The sequence below is a fragment of the Triturus cristatus genome, chromosome 5_1 (assembly GCF_964204655.1).
Source record: "Triturus cristatus chromosome 5_1, aTriCri1.1, whole genome shotgun sequence".
NCBI lineage: Eukaryota > Metazoa > Chordata > Amphibia > Caudata > Salamandridae > Triturus > Triturus cristatus.
In genome coordinates, this window is record NC_140587.1 from 136,261,931 (window position 1) to 136,278,695 (window position 16,765).

The 16,765-nt window shown below is 41.8% G+C and overlaps 1 protein-coding gene across 5 annotated transcripts in view; it reads left to right on the plus strand.

Annotated features, from left to right (window-relative positions):
* LOC146830407 (microtubule-actin cross-linking factor 1, isoforms 6/7-like) overlaps positions 1-16,765 on the plus strand; it is a 456,496-nt gene that overhangs the window by 113,820 nt on the left and 325,911 nt on the right. For all 5 annotated transcript variants that reach the window (XM_085604595.1, XM_085604596.1, XM_085604592.1 and 2 more), the window contains 2 exons: positions 11,836-12,077; positions 13,133-13,252. In XM_085604595.1, the coding sequence (XP_085460721.1) occupies positions 11,836-12,077; positions 13,133-13,252 (362 nt within the window). The remainder of the gene's footprint in view (positions 1-11,835; positions 12,078-13,132; positions 13,253-16,765) is intronic.

Genomic DNA, 16,765 nt, shown 5'->3' on the forward strand with positions numbered 1-16,765 from the left:
CAGACACACAATAACGCTATTTGGTGGAACAGATGCGTACCAAGAAATCACCCTGGTAATCACATCTTCAAGCAATGATCCGATTCCTTGCAACTAACAAGACCTATGATCTGTAGCTGCCTTCCAGTTTCACTTTTCGGGAAATACATTGGAAAACCTACTGTTGTGCTTCCTCTTGTTGACTTTTGTTTTTGAACGTCTGAAGGAGGCTAACCAGTCAAGGGCTTTCCTCATCTTGCACTCAGAATGGGTCAGTATTTTGTGGTGATGCCATTGTCTAGTCTTAAATGACCTAGAGAGCATATACGAAGATATCTGGGAGGAGTGTTGTCACTGTCTTCAAGGATTTACATTTGTCTGTTCAGGGTTTTGGTTGAGTTGGGGGAGCACTTTTACTTCAGTTGGTCATTGTATGACCCATGTCAAGAGACTGTAATTATAATGTTGTGGCCAATGTACACATCCTTAGTCAGTTAGGTCAGAAGACGAGATGGTTATCCATGATCCGAAATCACATGTTCAGAGAAAAGAGGGGGACTTAGGAACATTTGCCATCAGGACATTTGCCATTGAGACATTCAACGTCAAAACATTCTACAGCTCTATCCATCACATCAGGAGAGGAGCCTGAATCTCTAGAGAAGGCTATCTCACCTAAAATACCAAGAATTGTAATTCTTGCAGAAGATCATTTACAGATTCTTCACCACCTCAGGATCTTCCAAATCCTGGCGGGCTTCCACCTACAGAGCTTTCATCTCCGCAAGGTCTAACATTATCTTTGAATCTGGTACAACCCTCAGCACGCATCCAACCACTCCAGGGGCCGCATTATAGATGCATCACATTTCCTTTCATTGTGCATTATGGTGAATGCACTGCCCCAGGGCAGCCGCAAACTTGCGAATTGATGTGAAAACACCGAGCAGTTGCACCATGTTTTCACAGTGCCCCAGGGATACCAGACAGTATCAAAGACAGAGGATTTTATCCCCTAATGGTCGCTTTACTCATAGCAACATCAATCGCAACAACATAAGTATTAAAAACAACTGTATCAACAGGCGTCAACAGCCCCAAAAACCTTAGAGAGTCCCAAATCACGCAAAATCTCGTTCACAGCAGCATAAGCAATGCGATCATGTCTCCATTTCTGCTGTTCACCTCTCCAGTGTATGCGTGTGTGTGTGTAAACAGATATGTGCATGTATGTGTGTGTGTGTGTGTATATATATATTCAATGAAAAAACCAAAGGTTTCACACATGTTATAGTTAGCTGGACATTTCACTCGTAAAAAAACAATGAAATTTCCCCGTTATAGTTAGTTCAGCTAACTATAACTCGCGCGCCCGCAATGCACTACTGATGACGTCACATATTACATCACTCATGACATGGTCACTGACATCACTCATGACATCACTGATGACACCTCAAATGACATCACTGATGACATCACTGATGACATCATGCTTGTGATAGAGTGGCAGACCTCCTCTTCCCCTAATATAACCTTTGATACACACATACAAAAATAGAAACTAAATTGGTCAAAATAATGGACATACCAATATCAGTTACAACAACCTATTCAGTAATTCTAAGAACCACATACACATCCACTCATTCACCAACAGTCCTATACAGTCACTCATACATGCACTCACTCATCATATGTACTCATACATCTATACATCCTGTTACACAATGCCACTCATCCATAGAGTTACTCACACATAGTCACTCATGCTAATAAAGAAACAAACATACATTTTTTAGCTTATACAGTTATACACACACCACCACACTTACTTCTACGGAAACTTACACATAGTTAGTCTAAAAAACAATCACTTATAGAAACACATACTAATTCATACAGGAACTCTTTCAATCTCTCACTGTCACATATGCTCACTAATATACACCAATAGTCACATATACTAGTTTAATAGATATGTAGTTACTCATAAAGACACTATTGAGACAGTCATTCACTCACTAACACACTCATACACACACTCATCCACCCATACAGTCCTGCACACATGTTGTCTTCAACACATACAAAGAGTGAATCACTCATTCATGCACCAATGCACTACATAATACCCCCCACCGAACCATACAGACACTCAGACTGATATTCAAAAAAAGAACTATTTACCTATATAGACACCCATGAAGCTACTCACCAACCCATGCAGCCACTTATACACAAAGTGAGAAACTGATACAGATATTTTCATATTTAAACATTACTCAGTAAGCCATGTATTCACTATGATACACTTAATCAGTCAGTTACACAACTTTTTTTTTACAAAAAAAGCATCCATTTAGACACTTATATACCCATTTATTCTTCCATTGACCTTGAGATATACATAAATATAAAACCTATTTAATTTTCAGAAAAACACACATTCACTGGATGATGTCATCAGTGATGTCATGAGTGATGTCAGTGACCATGTCATGAGTGATGTAATATGTGACGTCATCAGTAGTGCATTGCGGGCGCGCGAGTTATAGTTAGCTGAACTAACTATAACGGGGAAATCTCATTGGTTTTTTACGAGTGAAATGTCCAGCTAACTATAACATGTGTGAAACCTTTGGTTTTTTCATTGAATTTCTAAGGTTTTTTAAATGCTAATTCCTAACTATAACGTGTGTGAAACCCATGGTTTTTTCAGTGAATTTGCAAGGTTTTTTAAATGCTAATTCCTAACTATAACGTGTGTGAAACCCATGGTTTTTTCAGTGAATTTGCAAGGTTTTTTAAATGCTAATTTTTTTGTATTTTTTTCTTTTTTTTTTTACATATTTTTATTTTAATTTTCTATCCTTTTTTAAAGACTATGGTTAAATTTTAAAAATTCTACAATATGTTTTTTTTTTACCATTTTTATAAAATAAACAGGTAAGATTTATTAGTATAACATATTGGTTTTTTTTTTCCTTTTTTTTTAAAAAAAAATTTTTAACGTGCGCGTACGGTAAGCGCACGTCTTGCTTCCATTACGTTAGATTTCTACGCTGTTTGCTTTCATTTACGCAATTTGCGTACACGCACGTCACGCGCACACAGCGCGTAACGCATACGCTGCACGCGCACGTTACGCGGAAGTGAAGGGGCGTGCCTGTTTTGCGCATGCGCGCGTGCGCGTGTCTTTTTTACGCGCATGCGTACTTTTGCCGTAAGTGCTCCGTAAGCGTACCGTAAGCGTAACGTACGCGCACGGTGGGTCATGTGATCATGAAACACAACTTTTGATTGGTTGAAACTACTTTCAGTTCTAGAACTCTCCTACACCACACCCATTCCCCTCATTTCTGCTTGTGATCCCTTAGGAGAAGGAGCTGGGTTGTCTTTGTGATACGATGGCAGAACAGCAGAGCCCTTCTGAGAGTGAGGCTAGCAGCACTACCTTGAGGCAGAGAAGCAGGAAACAAAAGACCTCTTTCATATGGGAGTATTTTACTTTTCCAGAGGACAAGAAAAAGGTAAATGCACCCTTAGTGACTTGTAAGCTGTGTGGCCGTGTACTTTCAAGAGGAAATCCCAACAGGAAGTATTCCTTCGGGAATCACACCATGTTGAGACACCTTAAAGATGTACACAGAAGGACACATGCTCGACATACTGAAGGTAACCCTTCAGTAAGTCAACCAAGCACATCCACAGCAGCTCAGCCTGGTCCATCATCTGGAGGGCCGAGTCCTTCTTCTGCAGGTCAGGTGAGCCCTTCATCTGTGGGGGGAGCATCTCCTTTTTCTTCTCCTCTGGAAACAAACCCTCGGTTTGTGAGGGTTGAAATACGGTGCGCCACTTGTCATGATCTAATTTGTCATAGGGAGACCAGTGTTTCCCTAGTGAACAATAAAATAGATCAGCACATTTGTCGTACCGACTAATATTCCCATTCTTTCTTTCCTCTGTCCCTGCATGAACACAACGGCTCTTGTAAGAGCCAACCTTACCTTTCAACTATTTTTTTATATATGTTTTTAAAACTTTTTTTTGATTTTTTTTTTTTTTTACCGTACGCGTACGGTACGCGTAATTTTTTTTTTTTTTTTTTTTTTAAAAAACACTAAAAATCAATTATCACATTACAAGGTCCTTGAGAGACTACAATGAAAAACTGAAAATGTGATTGTGGAGAAGTGGAAAAAAGGGACCATGAAATTTTTGACTTACCATACCCACTCAAAAAAATATTTATTAATTTAAATTTAATTTTAATTGCTTTAAAAATGGTTCTAGTTTTCGAAAATTTTCTATCTCAATCTGAAAAAAAAGAAAAAAGTATTAATATTTAATAAAACATTTTATAATACAGTACACATACTACTCTTTTTTTTGGCAAGTGATAAGTACTTTTACAGTCTGACACATTTTGAATCCACTTTTCTGATTCTTAAAAAAGCACATGTCCAAACAGCTTTTTCAGACCAGCAACATGTGTAACCTGGGTGACTGACTACACTCCAGCAAGGGCAACCAGCCTTAGTGATGCTAAATGTATTTGCATTACTGACTGAAACCTCAAACCCCACTCGGTTGTGAATACTGTGCATGATTCCACAGGATAAGCAGCTGGCTGTGTGCTAAGAGTCTGCTTCTACACAAAAAAAATGGCTCACCCTTTCCATCTAATGCAACTGTGAAATCACCAGAGCAATACGCAATAAATCTCTGCCTGTAATTCCTCTTTGCACACAGTCATGTTTTCACATTAGTCTCAAAACGAAATTTCTTTGCCAATTTGAAAGCACACTTACTTTTCTTTTTTTTGGCAAGTGATAAACACTTTTACAGACTGACACATCTTGAATCCACATTTCAGATTCGGAAAACAGCACATGTCCAAACTGCTTTTTCAAACCAGCACCATTTGTAACCTGGGTGACTGCCTACACTCCAGCAAGGGCAACCAGCCTTACTGATGCTGTATGTATTTGCATTACTGAGTGCAACCTCAAACCCTTAAAGTATTCCTTATTTTTACCAGTACACCTTAATTTATCGTGAAAACATAGTCCATACTATTTTACATGTTCCTCACATTTAAATATCTCCCAAAACAGAAAATGATAAACACAACTTCAACAAAAGGAATTCCATTTCTATTATTCATTTCTTAATTTACCATATACATCCCCTCTCAAACTCTAAACTCATCTTTAAAATTAGTTAGCTGTGAAAGAAATGTGGCACTCAAACAGCAGATAATCAGAGCCAGGATCTCTGTTCTGTACACCTCTCTCCTCTCAGCAGAACCAGATAATGGCAAACTTTCCCTCTCTTTTTCCACACATATACATGTTAATTTCAAATCTCAGTGCTTCCACCTTTTTTTCAAATGTAATCACACATTTCTATTGGTTGAAAACCAACCCTTTTCCAAAAGTACCCTTCCCCCAACTTGACTTCTGCCTAGTACCCTTCCCCCAACTTGACTTCTGCCTGCTACCATAGCAACAGCTCATGGAACACTGCTGTGTGGAGTTAGGTCAGAAGTTCACCAAACAATGTTTCAATTCCACAGAGCAAGAGTGCTTGACTTTTCAAACCTAACAGCAAATCCAAAGTACTGTTCTTTGGTAACACATTTTTCTGTACCAATACAAAACATGCTTCTATTAATTTACACATACAGCCTAGTTTTTATTCTAGAATGGTATGAAACAGCCAATCATTTCTTTTTTTTATAAAAAAAAATATGTATGCCTCCATTTCCAAACTGTCTTTCATTTCTTTTTACCATTCTACTGAATTACACCTCCTGAGTGCATCCAGTTCTCCTTTGAAGATGTTCACTGTGTGGATTGTAGGGCACAGCTATGTCTTCTGGAGTGAAAAGTATGCAGAGAAAACAGATATGGTGAGAGACCTTGGTTTGCCAAATGTAGACATTAAATGGATTGGTCAGAGAGGGTTAAAGTGGCACCAATTGATGCCATTGGTGAAATCCTTCATGCAAATCCAACACCCTGATCTCATAATAGTGCACTGTGGTGGCAATGACCTTGGCACTTTGACTGGGGTAGGTCTGGAAATGCTTATGAAGGACACCTTTGCACAACTGTTTTCACTTTTCCCTAAAACTGCCTTTGTGTTTTCTAACATATGCCAAAGGCAAAAATGGAACTGGTCCAATCATTTCTGTCCACAGATTGACAAAGCAAGAAAGCACGTCAACAAATCTGTTTCTGCTTTCCTCCGTGACTATGGTATGGGTTCCATTTACCACAACAACTTGCGTTACGACATGCAAGACATTTATAGAGGAGATGGTGTGCACTTCAATGATGAAGGGAACAGAGTCTTCCTCTTGAACCTTAGACTCTGCATCGGTACTTACTTGTAGGTACCACTAAAAAATCAAATCACTTCATAAACACAACGGCTCTTTTTAGAGCCCCCTAATATCTAAACTCTTAAATCTGCATTTCATTTCTTTTTTTTTCTTTTTTTTCTACCGTACGCGTACGTTGAGCTTACCGTACGCGTACCCCGTGATTTTTTTTTAAATCAATAAATGTTTTCTTTGTACTTTTCTGTCCTTCTTTGACCCCCTTACAAATGTTAGGGGGTCTGTAACTCTCTCCCTTGCCCCCTTTTCAAGATATCACCCTTTTTTTTCTGAGTGAAACACATGAAATGGCGGCCGCCGCTTCCTGGTTTCGACCGATTCGAATGTTTACTAAGATCTAACAGCCAATCAGAATCGCGCTCGCGCACGCCACCGTACGCGTACGGTAAGCGCACCGTAAGCGCACCGTAAGCTGGCTCAGATATATATATTTATTTAAAGGCTATTTTCTCAGAATCTACTGAACAGATTTACACCAAACCTACAAAAGGCACTTCCCTGACCTGAGGACTACCTCTCTGCCAAATTTCAAGTAATTCTGTTCAGCCGTTCGGGCTGTAGCTGTGTCTAAAGGTCCTATGGAAAAATGCATGGTAAAAACGCGTTTTGGGACCCCCCTTTTTTCTCGGCCCCCGCTTGACGAATCCCCCCGAGACTTTCAGGGTAGGAGCGGAGCACAGCGCCCCACCTATTTTGAAAAATTCGCAAGAATTCGTCGACCGCCGCCAAAGTTATTCAAAATAGAATGTTGCGGATTTCCTATGGAAACGTGGTCCTAACTATAACTACCTACTGGCAACCGCCAGTAGGTAATATATATATATATATATATATATATATATATATATATATATTATTTCACTTAAAAAACCATAGGTTTCACACATGTTATAGTTAGCTGGACATTTCCCTCGTAAAAAACCATTGAAATTCCCCCGTTATAGTTAGCGCAGGCAACTATAACTCACGCAACCGCAATCCTCTGCTGATGACGTCAGATATTACATCACTGTATTTAGACACCTATTTACCCATGTCTTCTTCCATTAATCTTTAGCTATTCATATATTACAAATATTTATTTTTCATAAAGACACATATGTAATCAGTGATGTAATATCTGACGTCATCAGCAGAGGATGGCGGTCGCGTGAGCTATAGTTGCCTGCGCTAACTATAACGGGGGAATTTCAATGGTTTTTTACGAGGGAAATGTCCAGCTAACTATAACATGTGTGAAACCTATGGTTTTTTAAGTGAATTTACAAGGTTTTTTAAATGCTAATTCCTAACTATAACGTGTGTGAAACCTATGGTTTTTTCAGTGAATTTGTATGTTTTTTTTAAATGCTAAGTTATGTATTTTTTTTTTTTAAGGTTTTTCCCCGTGCGCGTACCGTACGTGCATGGTGCGCTTTGCGCACCGCGCGCCCACATTACGCAGTTCGCGGAATTTTTCCGTTTCTGCCGTACGCGCACGCTACGCGTACTCCGCGATTTTTCGCAAAAAGATTAAAGGAAATTTTTGCCCTTGGGGGTCCTTCTGGGACACCCTGACAAAGGCTAGGGGGTCAGGAACTGTCCACCCTGCCCCCTTTTCACGTTCTCCACCTTTTTTTTTCACCCCCTCAGACTGCGAGAGACAAAATGGCGGCCGACACTTCCTGGTTTAGACCGATTCGAATGTTTACGAAGATCTAACAACCAATCAGAATCGCGCGTACGGTAAGTTTTACCGTACGCGCACGGTGCGCGCTTATAGATATATATATTGATTTAAATGCTATTTTCTCAGGAAATACTGAACAGATTTACACCAGGCCTGCAAAAGGCACATCCCTGACCTGAGGACTACCTCTCTGCCAAATTTCAAGTAATTCTGTTCAGCCGTTCGGGCTGTAGCTTGGACTAAAGGTCCTATGGAAAAATGCATGGGGAAAACGCGTTTTGGGACCCCCCTTTTTCTCAGCCCTCACTTGACGAATCCCCCCGAGACTTTCAGGGAAGGAGCGGAGCGGAGCGTCCCACCTTTTTTGAAAATGTCGTGAGGATTCGTCAATCGGCGCCAAAGTTATTCCAAATAGAATGTTGCGGATTTCCTATGGAAACACGATCCTAACTAGAACTATCTACTGGCGACCGCCAGTAGATATATATATATATATATATGTGTGTGTATATAAATATTTATATATAATCCTAGAGAATGGACTTCAAATTAATGCCCAAATTACATTGAGTTTTCATTTAAAACCATCTCACGATTATCAATCATTTCTGTAAAACAGAAACGGAGACCATAAAGTGTAATCACTGATTTTATTTGAAAGGAAACTTCAAGGGAATGAGAGGCATTGTTAGCCAATGGGCTCCATTTAAAGCATAACCGAGAAAAACTGGCACTGTGCCTTTAAGACCTCACAGGACTCCGTGTATCCCATCATGCCCCCACAGGTGACAGTTGGGTCAGTTCTTTTTTCTGGCTCCTTCAGTTGGAATCCTGGAGTACTGAGAGCTCTGCAGTGTTTTTGACATTTTGTCAAAAAATTCTCTTTAAAAACACACATTTTTGCTATCATTCAACGGTTTTAAGTACCTAGAGTACATAAGACTATTTTTCTTACTGAAAAATATATTTTTTTCTGTCACATCATGCCTCCACTGTTTGTGAAGGGCCCTTCTTGGGGTAAAAAGAAGGCGCAGACTGATCCATATTCAGACTGTATTATTTGTCTTCCTGCTTCTCATCGTCCAGAGAAATGCTACTAATGTCAGAAGTTTTCCAAAAGAACTCGGAAGGATAGAGAGAAGATCAGGCTGCATGGCCTACAAGAGAGAGGAAAGACAGGATCTTCAAGAGGCCATGGGAAGTCTCAATCCTCCTTCAAAAAGTCCTCCTCTCATGAGAAGTCAGCACACACAGGAAGATCTCATAAGGCAATTGAGAAATGCCATCCCCCATTGATGTTGACAGGTGGGGGGAGGTCAAAATCAGGACGAAGTTCCTGTGTATTTGCCATCTGCATCAAGTTCTACTTCAAGAGCGGCCTTGGAGACTCATCAACTCTCGATGTCGAAGACTTCGTTGTCGTCAAAGTGGCCATCCTCAACAAGCTCGCTGGCTAGACATTCACCAGTAGCTCTGTTGATGCCAAAGCGATATCGGCCGTCGACGAAGACGCACCCGGCGACAACATCAAGGTCAATGTCAAGGGCTCCATCCATGCCGAAACTGCACTGGCCGTCGACGTCGAAGCACTTGCCGGCGGCTGACTATACTCAGTCAAAGGATTTACGGCAGTCATCTAAGTCCAAACACTCTTCGACGGCAAGGAATCCTCCTAAGGTGGTACGATCCACGTCAAAGCAACCAGAGAGGTCCCAATCGACAATGAAGACCAGATCTAAGAGAATAATGACAGATAAAAATGTAAGTGTTACCTGCCTTTTCTTCACTGACGTGGCTACCTCCAACATCCGAGAAAATAAATGTGTGTGTGTTTTCCAGGATCCCCGCACCTGGACGGGGCCAATCTACATTCATGACTTCAGTAAAGATAACTACGATGTAGAACCAAGATTACACATAAGTAACATTTTCTTGTATTGCTTGACTGCTGGAGTCACACATTCCTGTGTGACATTGTCACAGAGGGCCAATGTTTGGGTAGATGTGAGACTTGTTGGTAGAAGTGACAAAGCTCTAATATTGTATGGGGACATTCTGTGATTAGAATTAAATTTATAGCAAGATTATATGAAACCAACAATATGTGTTTTGCTTAAGAAGGAGTTCATTGGCACATGAAACTGAGCTATTGTGGCCTTTGGAAACAGAAGGAGAGGTGGGTACACTTTCCGAGTCCCCACCAGAAGTTTATTGGAAGGCAAAGGTGTTAATGAGAATTGTCATTGCATTGATAAGGTCAGATTACCAAGTTGGGGGTACATATTGAGATCCCACTAATTAGTTGAGAGTTGGGGTAGTTTTTAGTTTATGGAAAGTGTCTTTTAGAATACAGCATCACTGATCATGTGTTAAATTGTTTCCATGATTGCTTTTGTACATTCTTTTCAGTGTGTAAAGATGTTTGTAGTGGAGGTTGAGTGTGAGGCAGCTTTGGGAGTGATGTCCAGATTTCATTCTCCTGTGAGTTGCTCAGAGGGTGATCTTGGAGGTCATTGTGAAAGCGGTAGCTCATAAGGAGGTGTATAGGATACAGCACAGGAGGGTGGTGTTGATAACACCAGATTTAGTAGAGTTATTCATGTCCACAGCAACATCCTGTATTCTGGATGAAGGCGTTTGGTACGATCTTCTTTATTCTACTATTTGATAACCCTGAAGATAGTACTGCATTAGGCTTGCACAGGCCTAGAATGGAAGTTGTCTGGTGCTATATAAAAACTGATAGAGCGGGTTTTTATTGGCTTGCTGATTACAGTGACCACTGCATGTGGCATCAAAATGGGAGACGTGTGGCAGTGGAGATACTTGGGTTAGCAGAGACTCTGGTGTCCTCCAGAAGTGTGTATTTTTCTGTGTAGATTTTAGTTAAACACCACCTAAAAAAGTAGCTATAATATTTGAAACTGTGTGGTTTTCTGTGTCTATTTATTGCAGCACATTGTTGGAGGGTATATTTCCCTGAACGCCTTTATTTGTCATCCACACTTGAATTTAAAACTGCCACCATGAATCTTGAATTTTGGAATGGTGCACCATCTAACTTAATGTCCACAATCAATAAATATATGCGTAAGGTCAGGTAATACTTTTCTTTCTTTATTTATTTATTCAATTCAGATTCTTTGCATCAATGCACAACATCCAGCCAACGTGTTTCGTTCAGTTTACACTTGAACTTCACCAGGGCTTTTACAATAATAACTTATTAGATTGTCCAAATTCCTCTCACCTGACTATACGCATATCCTTATTGATTGTGGACAAAAAGTTTGATGGTGCACCATGCCAAAATTCAAGATTTCTGTTCTGCGTTGCAGTTGAACCGAACGACGGCAGGTGCAGGAATTGTTGTGCACATCTGCATTTAAAATATAAAATATACAGAGGAAGAAACGGAACAGTGACGTGCGACTTTGACAGTCTGCCGTCGAGTGTGCTGTATTGTTAAAACTGTCACCATGAGTTTAGGTAGACGCATTTAAAACGTTTAAGGAGAGTTTACATCACAATTGTGAGTGACTGTCATTCTTAACATTTTTAAGACACAAAGCAATCCCTATGGGATTGGTTTGCTTTTTCCACGGCCAGAAGATTGTGTTAAGGAAAGCATCCATTCCAGTAAAGATTTGATTTGATGACTTCCAAGTCTAAAGAAATAGATACACATGACGTTTACTTTAGCCTACATTATAGTTACATTTGTTTAGTTCAACCATGTTTTGCTTGGAGCTTTAATACTTTGCAACCTGTGATTCAGGAGAGGAAGCTCAGCTCACTCAGGAGAAGATGGACTCCATGCGAGTGAGGTACCTAATTGTCATCCAGAGCAGCGGGGACATCCTTCACAGGCTGGAGCAGACACTGGAGGCCTCATCCCAGGTGGACCCCACCCAGGAAGACCTGAGCATCTGGTTGGGACGCATGGAGAAGGAGATGGCCTCCATAAGCAGCCATGAGAGTGGCAAAGCGAACGCACTGAGTACCGCTGACCACGACAAGGTAGGTATATCAGGACAATGACATGGAAGAATACCAGAGTAATAAGCAAATGATTCAAAGCAACAGGAGGTCACTGCATCTCCTACCCAAGTTGCTTTCCAGGTTTTGAGTATGGTTGATCATCTGCTTTACTTTGCTTAGCTTTACTCCATCCACTCCATCACCCCTAACATACACCCATCATCACAACCATCCCCACATTTATTGTGTGGTACTCGATTTCCTAGAGGATCATAAACAAAGCATACACTAGAGAAAAGTGATCATGATCATGTCCTGGTCAACTTAGTGGCCTGATTTAGAGGTGGGCGATAAGATAAAATGCACCATAAAATGAGTAGTAAAGAAGTTTACCTCTGGGAATGAAGACTACACTGATTTTAGAGGTATTGAATTAGACAGAAGAATTGTCTTGGAAACTGCCATTTTTGCTTCCATTTCTTCCAATGATTTCTGGCAAATCACAGATGATAAGCTTAATTGAGAAAGGAACATCCAGCAACTAATGAGTAGATTTTGATCCAAATAGTTGCTTTATGGAAGCATGGCATAAACCTAACGCAATGGTCTGAACATTGAAAAAAAATCTTCTCATGCTATGTGTGCCAATAAACACACATTTTAGGTTTATTGCAGAGGCATGCTTGCCATTTTTTCGTATTGTCATTTTCATCATGCCACAGATTACATATAAGTACTTCTATGAAGGCAAGGTCATTCCAGTTCATTACAGAGGAGCTATCCTTAGTCATTTGGTCACTAGAGACTGCATACCACTTCTTGAGGCATATTGCAGTGTTTTGTAATGCATGAGAGAAACTTCTGGGTACATAATTTGTCTGTTGGTGGAAACTGAGCAAGCTGGATTATCACACGCTCACCAGCGGATTTTCTGCTGCTGGTCAGGCAGAGCTGAAATTTCCACTAGCTACAGAAACCTATTTCTCCATGTCAACCTGTAAATCTTGTTCTACAAGTTTTAGAGTTGGTGCCCTAATATATTAATCAATTTGAAGCCCAAAGAAACAATGATAACGCTAGTTTCTTTCCTTCAGTTTGAGCAGGTTGTGAAAGCTGAACTCGCTCATCTGTCCTGCGTTGGAAAACAACTGGATGAACTTGGAAACATTAAACTAGATGTCGAAGAAATCAAGACACAGCTTGCAGATCACAAGGTATGTAAATAAGCGGAGACAATATTGGCCAAGGTTGAAGGTACTGATAGTTGGGGGAGGATCCTACTCATACACAGAACCAGATCAGGTGGCCGAACGTTCTCTTACATCGCTCCTAAAGCTTGGAAGGACGTCCCTCTCCAGATCGGAGTCTCCTCCTCTCTTCTTGAATTCTGCAAGAAGCTGGAGACCTGGCTTTTCAATTTACCAACATACCACAGGTAGGGTTAGGCACACACACCTACGCAGCGCCAGTGGTCATAGTGCACTTTACATAACATTAGCCTTGTTCTCTGTAGCCAATGACATGTACATATATCAAACCCATGACATCAAAGTCACTTCTTACAGAGTGACATCCACTCAGACAGCAATTCTAGATGACATTTATAGGGCCAAATTTTCAAAGTTTGGGGTGTTATATTGGAGTCTTTCTACTGATTGTCCCAATAATCACCATCCCGTCCAGAAACGGTGGTACTCGTACTCTGTTCATAGTCCTTCTTTTTCTTACTTCACCTACCTTCATGAAAAGAAATCTGAAATAAGGGTATGTGTGTGTGTGTTTTATATGTATGTGTGTTTGTGCATGTTGATATATACACACACACACACACACACACACACACACACAAATACAAAGTTTACACGTCAGTTATAGTTGGGAAAACTTTATTTAGGTTTGTATACAAACTCAAATTACACTCCACAAATATTAGAAATTCAACAGTTTTAGTTATCTCTTAATTTGATGAATTATGCACCACTTGCTCACTTATTTCTATCTTATTTGTGCCAAACACACCTTAAACTACACAAGCATAACAAATTAATTACTTCTAGTTAGCTTTTGTAATTATCATTTACACACCGCTTTCGTATTACTATAAGTAATACTTATAACTCACATTTATACTTGCACACCACCTGTCAATTAGTATCACTCACACACTTCTGTGCACAGTCTTGTCATCTTACTTGCTACACTATATTAACTCACTCCTTCTCCATGCACTACCTGTACCCTTGGATATTACCCAAGTTATAGCATGTGAAATTATTGCAGTAAATAAAGCACCTATGACATCAGAAATTATATTATTAGCCAGAACACAGTGATTGGTACAGTGGCGACCCTTCCAGAGATTGCCAACCCCACGCTGCACATGGCCTTTCTTCATGCGAGGCGTGGGCAGCAGGACCTGGCTTGGAACCAAACCTGCATCCAACTCCCCGCAGGCAGCCAACCCCAAGCTGCACACAGCCTTTAGCCGTGTGCAGCGGAGAGTTGGCCTTAGGGCTTGGCCTGCGACTAGACCCTGTGGCAAAACACCCCAGGAGGCTGCCAACCCCACGCCACACACAGCCTTTGGCGTGCACAGCGTAGGGTTGACCTTTGGGCCTCAGGGATCACATTTCTTGGGGCATTAAGGAGAGGGGGGCATGCAACCTCACTCACTGACGCTGAATTGGCCCCTGAGTCCCGATCCCCCGGAGCTAAATACAATTAAACCGGGAAGGAGGGCATGCAGGTCGGTTCCTCGAGCCTTAATAGGCCCCAGGGACCACATCCCCAGGGCCATATACAATAAAAAAGGAGAGTAGGGCTGTGCGGCTACCCTCCCTGAGCCTTTTAAGACACCAAGGATCCCACCTCTTGGGACCTTGCATTTTCTTTTTTAAAGGGGCAGGGCGAGTCTTGGCTCCTGAAACAGATCAGTTCATATTTGTAAACACCCTGTTCAACTTATTTCATAGGGCTGTGGTCCCCTCTAGAGTGCCTTCCGACCCTGAAGGTCCCACGGTTTATAACTTTGGTGCTGTGCTGGCTGCCTATACCCTGGCTTCTTTCGCTCTGTTGGTCCTGTTGCATTCCATCTGTCTGGCTCCAACTGAGATACCGTTTTCCACCTGGGGCCCGGTGACACAATAGTCTCATCCCAGGCTGCCCTTTGATATTCCTACAGGTTCTTCTCCCTCGGCCCCAGGTTAGCCCCCACCATTACCAATGCCAGTGGCCCTGCAGTCATTGCTGATACCACCAGAACAGGTTTCTGCCCCAGATTCATTCCCTGTGATGGAATTTGCTGCTCCGACTCGTATTTTCAGCAGAGAGGCACAACGTCTCATGGAAGAGGGCCACTTCTCCTCTGGGAATTCTGACCCACTTGAGGATCCCATTCCAGATACGGATGAAAATAACATACAGTCTGTCACCATGGACACTGACTTCATAGAGCTTCGGGACGCAAGTGGACTTAACTTCACACATCACTTGAGCATGAACTATATTTCCCGACTGGCCTTCCACCACTGGAGGTCACCGGATACCACACAGTTATAAAAAGAAAATAAAGGAGGGCCTTGATCTCTGACTTCCCTCCACAGAAGCCAAGGCCAACCTCTTGATAAAAGTATTGCACACAACTGTCCACACTATAGAACCCTTGCTACCCTTCAATGAAGCTATATAGAAGTCCATTCTTGCTGTGTGGGAGAAGCCCACCTCTTCTCCTACTGTCAGTATGGTGGTGACTAAAAGGTATGGACTGGCACCTGGCGACCACCACCTTCTAATCAACACACTTGTCACTAGAAAGCCAGTACTGAAAATATTGAGGATTTTCAAGAAGGTTCTCCTTTTAAGGCAGACAGCAAGCTCAGAGCTCCAGCTACAACGATAAACCAACCCACAGTACAAGCAATAAAGAGGACATGGCAAAGGTAGATGCTGTCCCTTGTCTCTTTGTCCTCTCTGTTCCTCCTTCCCAGCCACCACCGGGAATCGGCCCAGGTTTCCTCCTTTCAGAACACTGGGCCCCAGTTGGGGGCTGATTGTCCTCCTTTCCACAGGCCTGGAGGGCCATGACCTCAAACCAATGAGTCTTGCAGATTGTTGAAAGGGGTTATGACCTACTGTTCCAGCAGGGTCCTCCATGCATTCCTCTACAGCTTCCACCTCTTCTCACACGTTTCCTTCCTATCCTTCAGCAGGTGGTTGAGATCTTACTACAAAAAGGGAAGTTGGAATTGATGCCATGGCTGGAACGAGGCCAGCTGAGCTATTCCCGGTACTTCCCAGTTCCGAAGAACAATGGCCATCTTCGGCCGAGCTCAAGCCTCAGGATTTTGCACTGATGTCTGCAAAAGAGGAGTTCAGAATGCTGTGCCTGGCACAGGTGTTGCTCGTATTTGAAGTGAAAGACTGGGTGGTGTCTTTTAACCTGCAGGATACCTATTTTCATACACCAGTTCTGTGGTTACCATCCATCTCCGTCATAACAGCATTTCCAGACCTGGATGGCTTGCTCCTGAAAGCCGGGTCGTGGAGACTGTGGTGTCCCACCTACTAGTCACGACTCCTGCTGTTCGACCTGAGCTTTTCCATCAACCGGCCGAAATCTCACCCGATGCCCTATCAGTGCATCCTGTTTATAGGGGCACTGCTGGACACTACACTGAATTGAGCCTTTTCTCCTCCTCAGGCGGTTCACATTATATTTGGGCTATGAT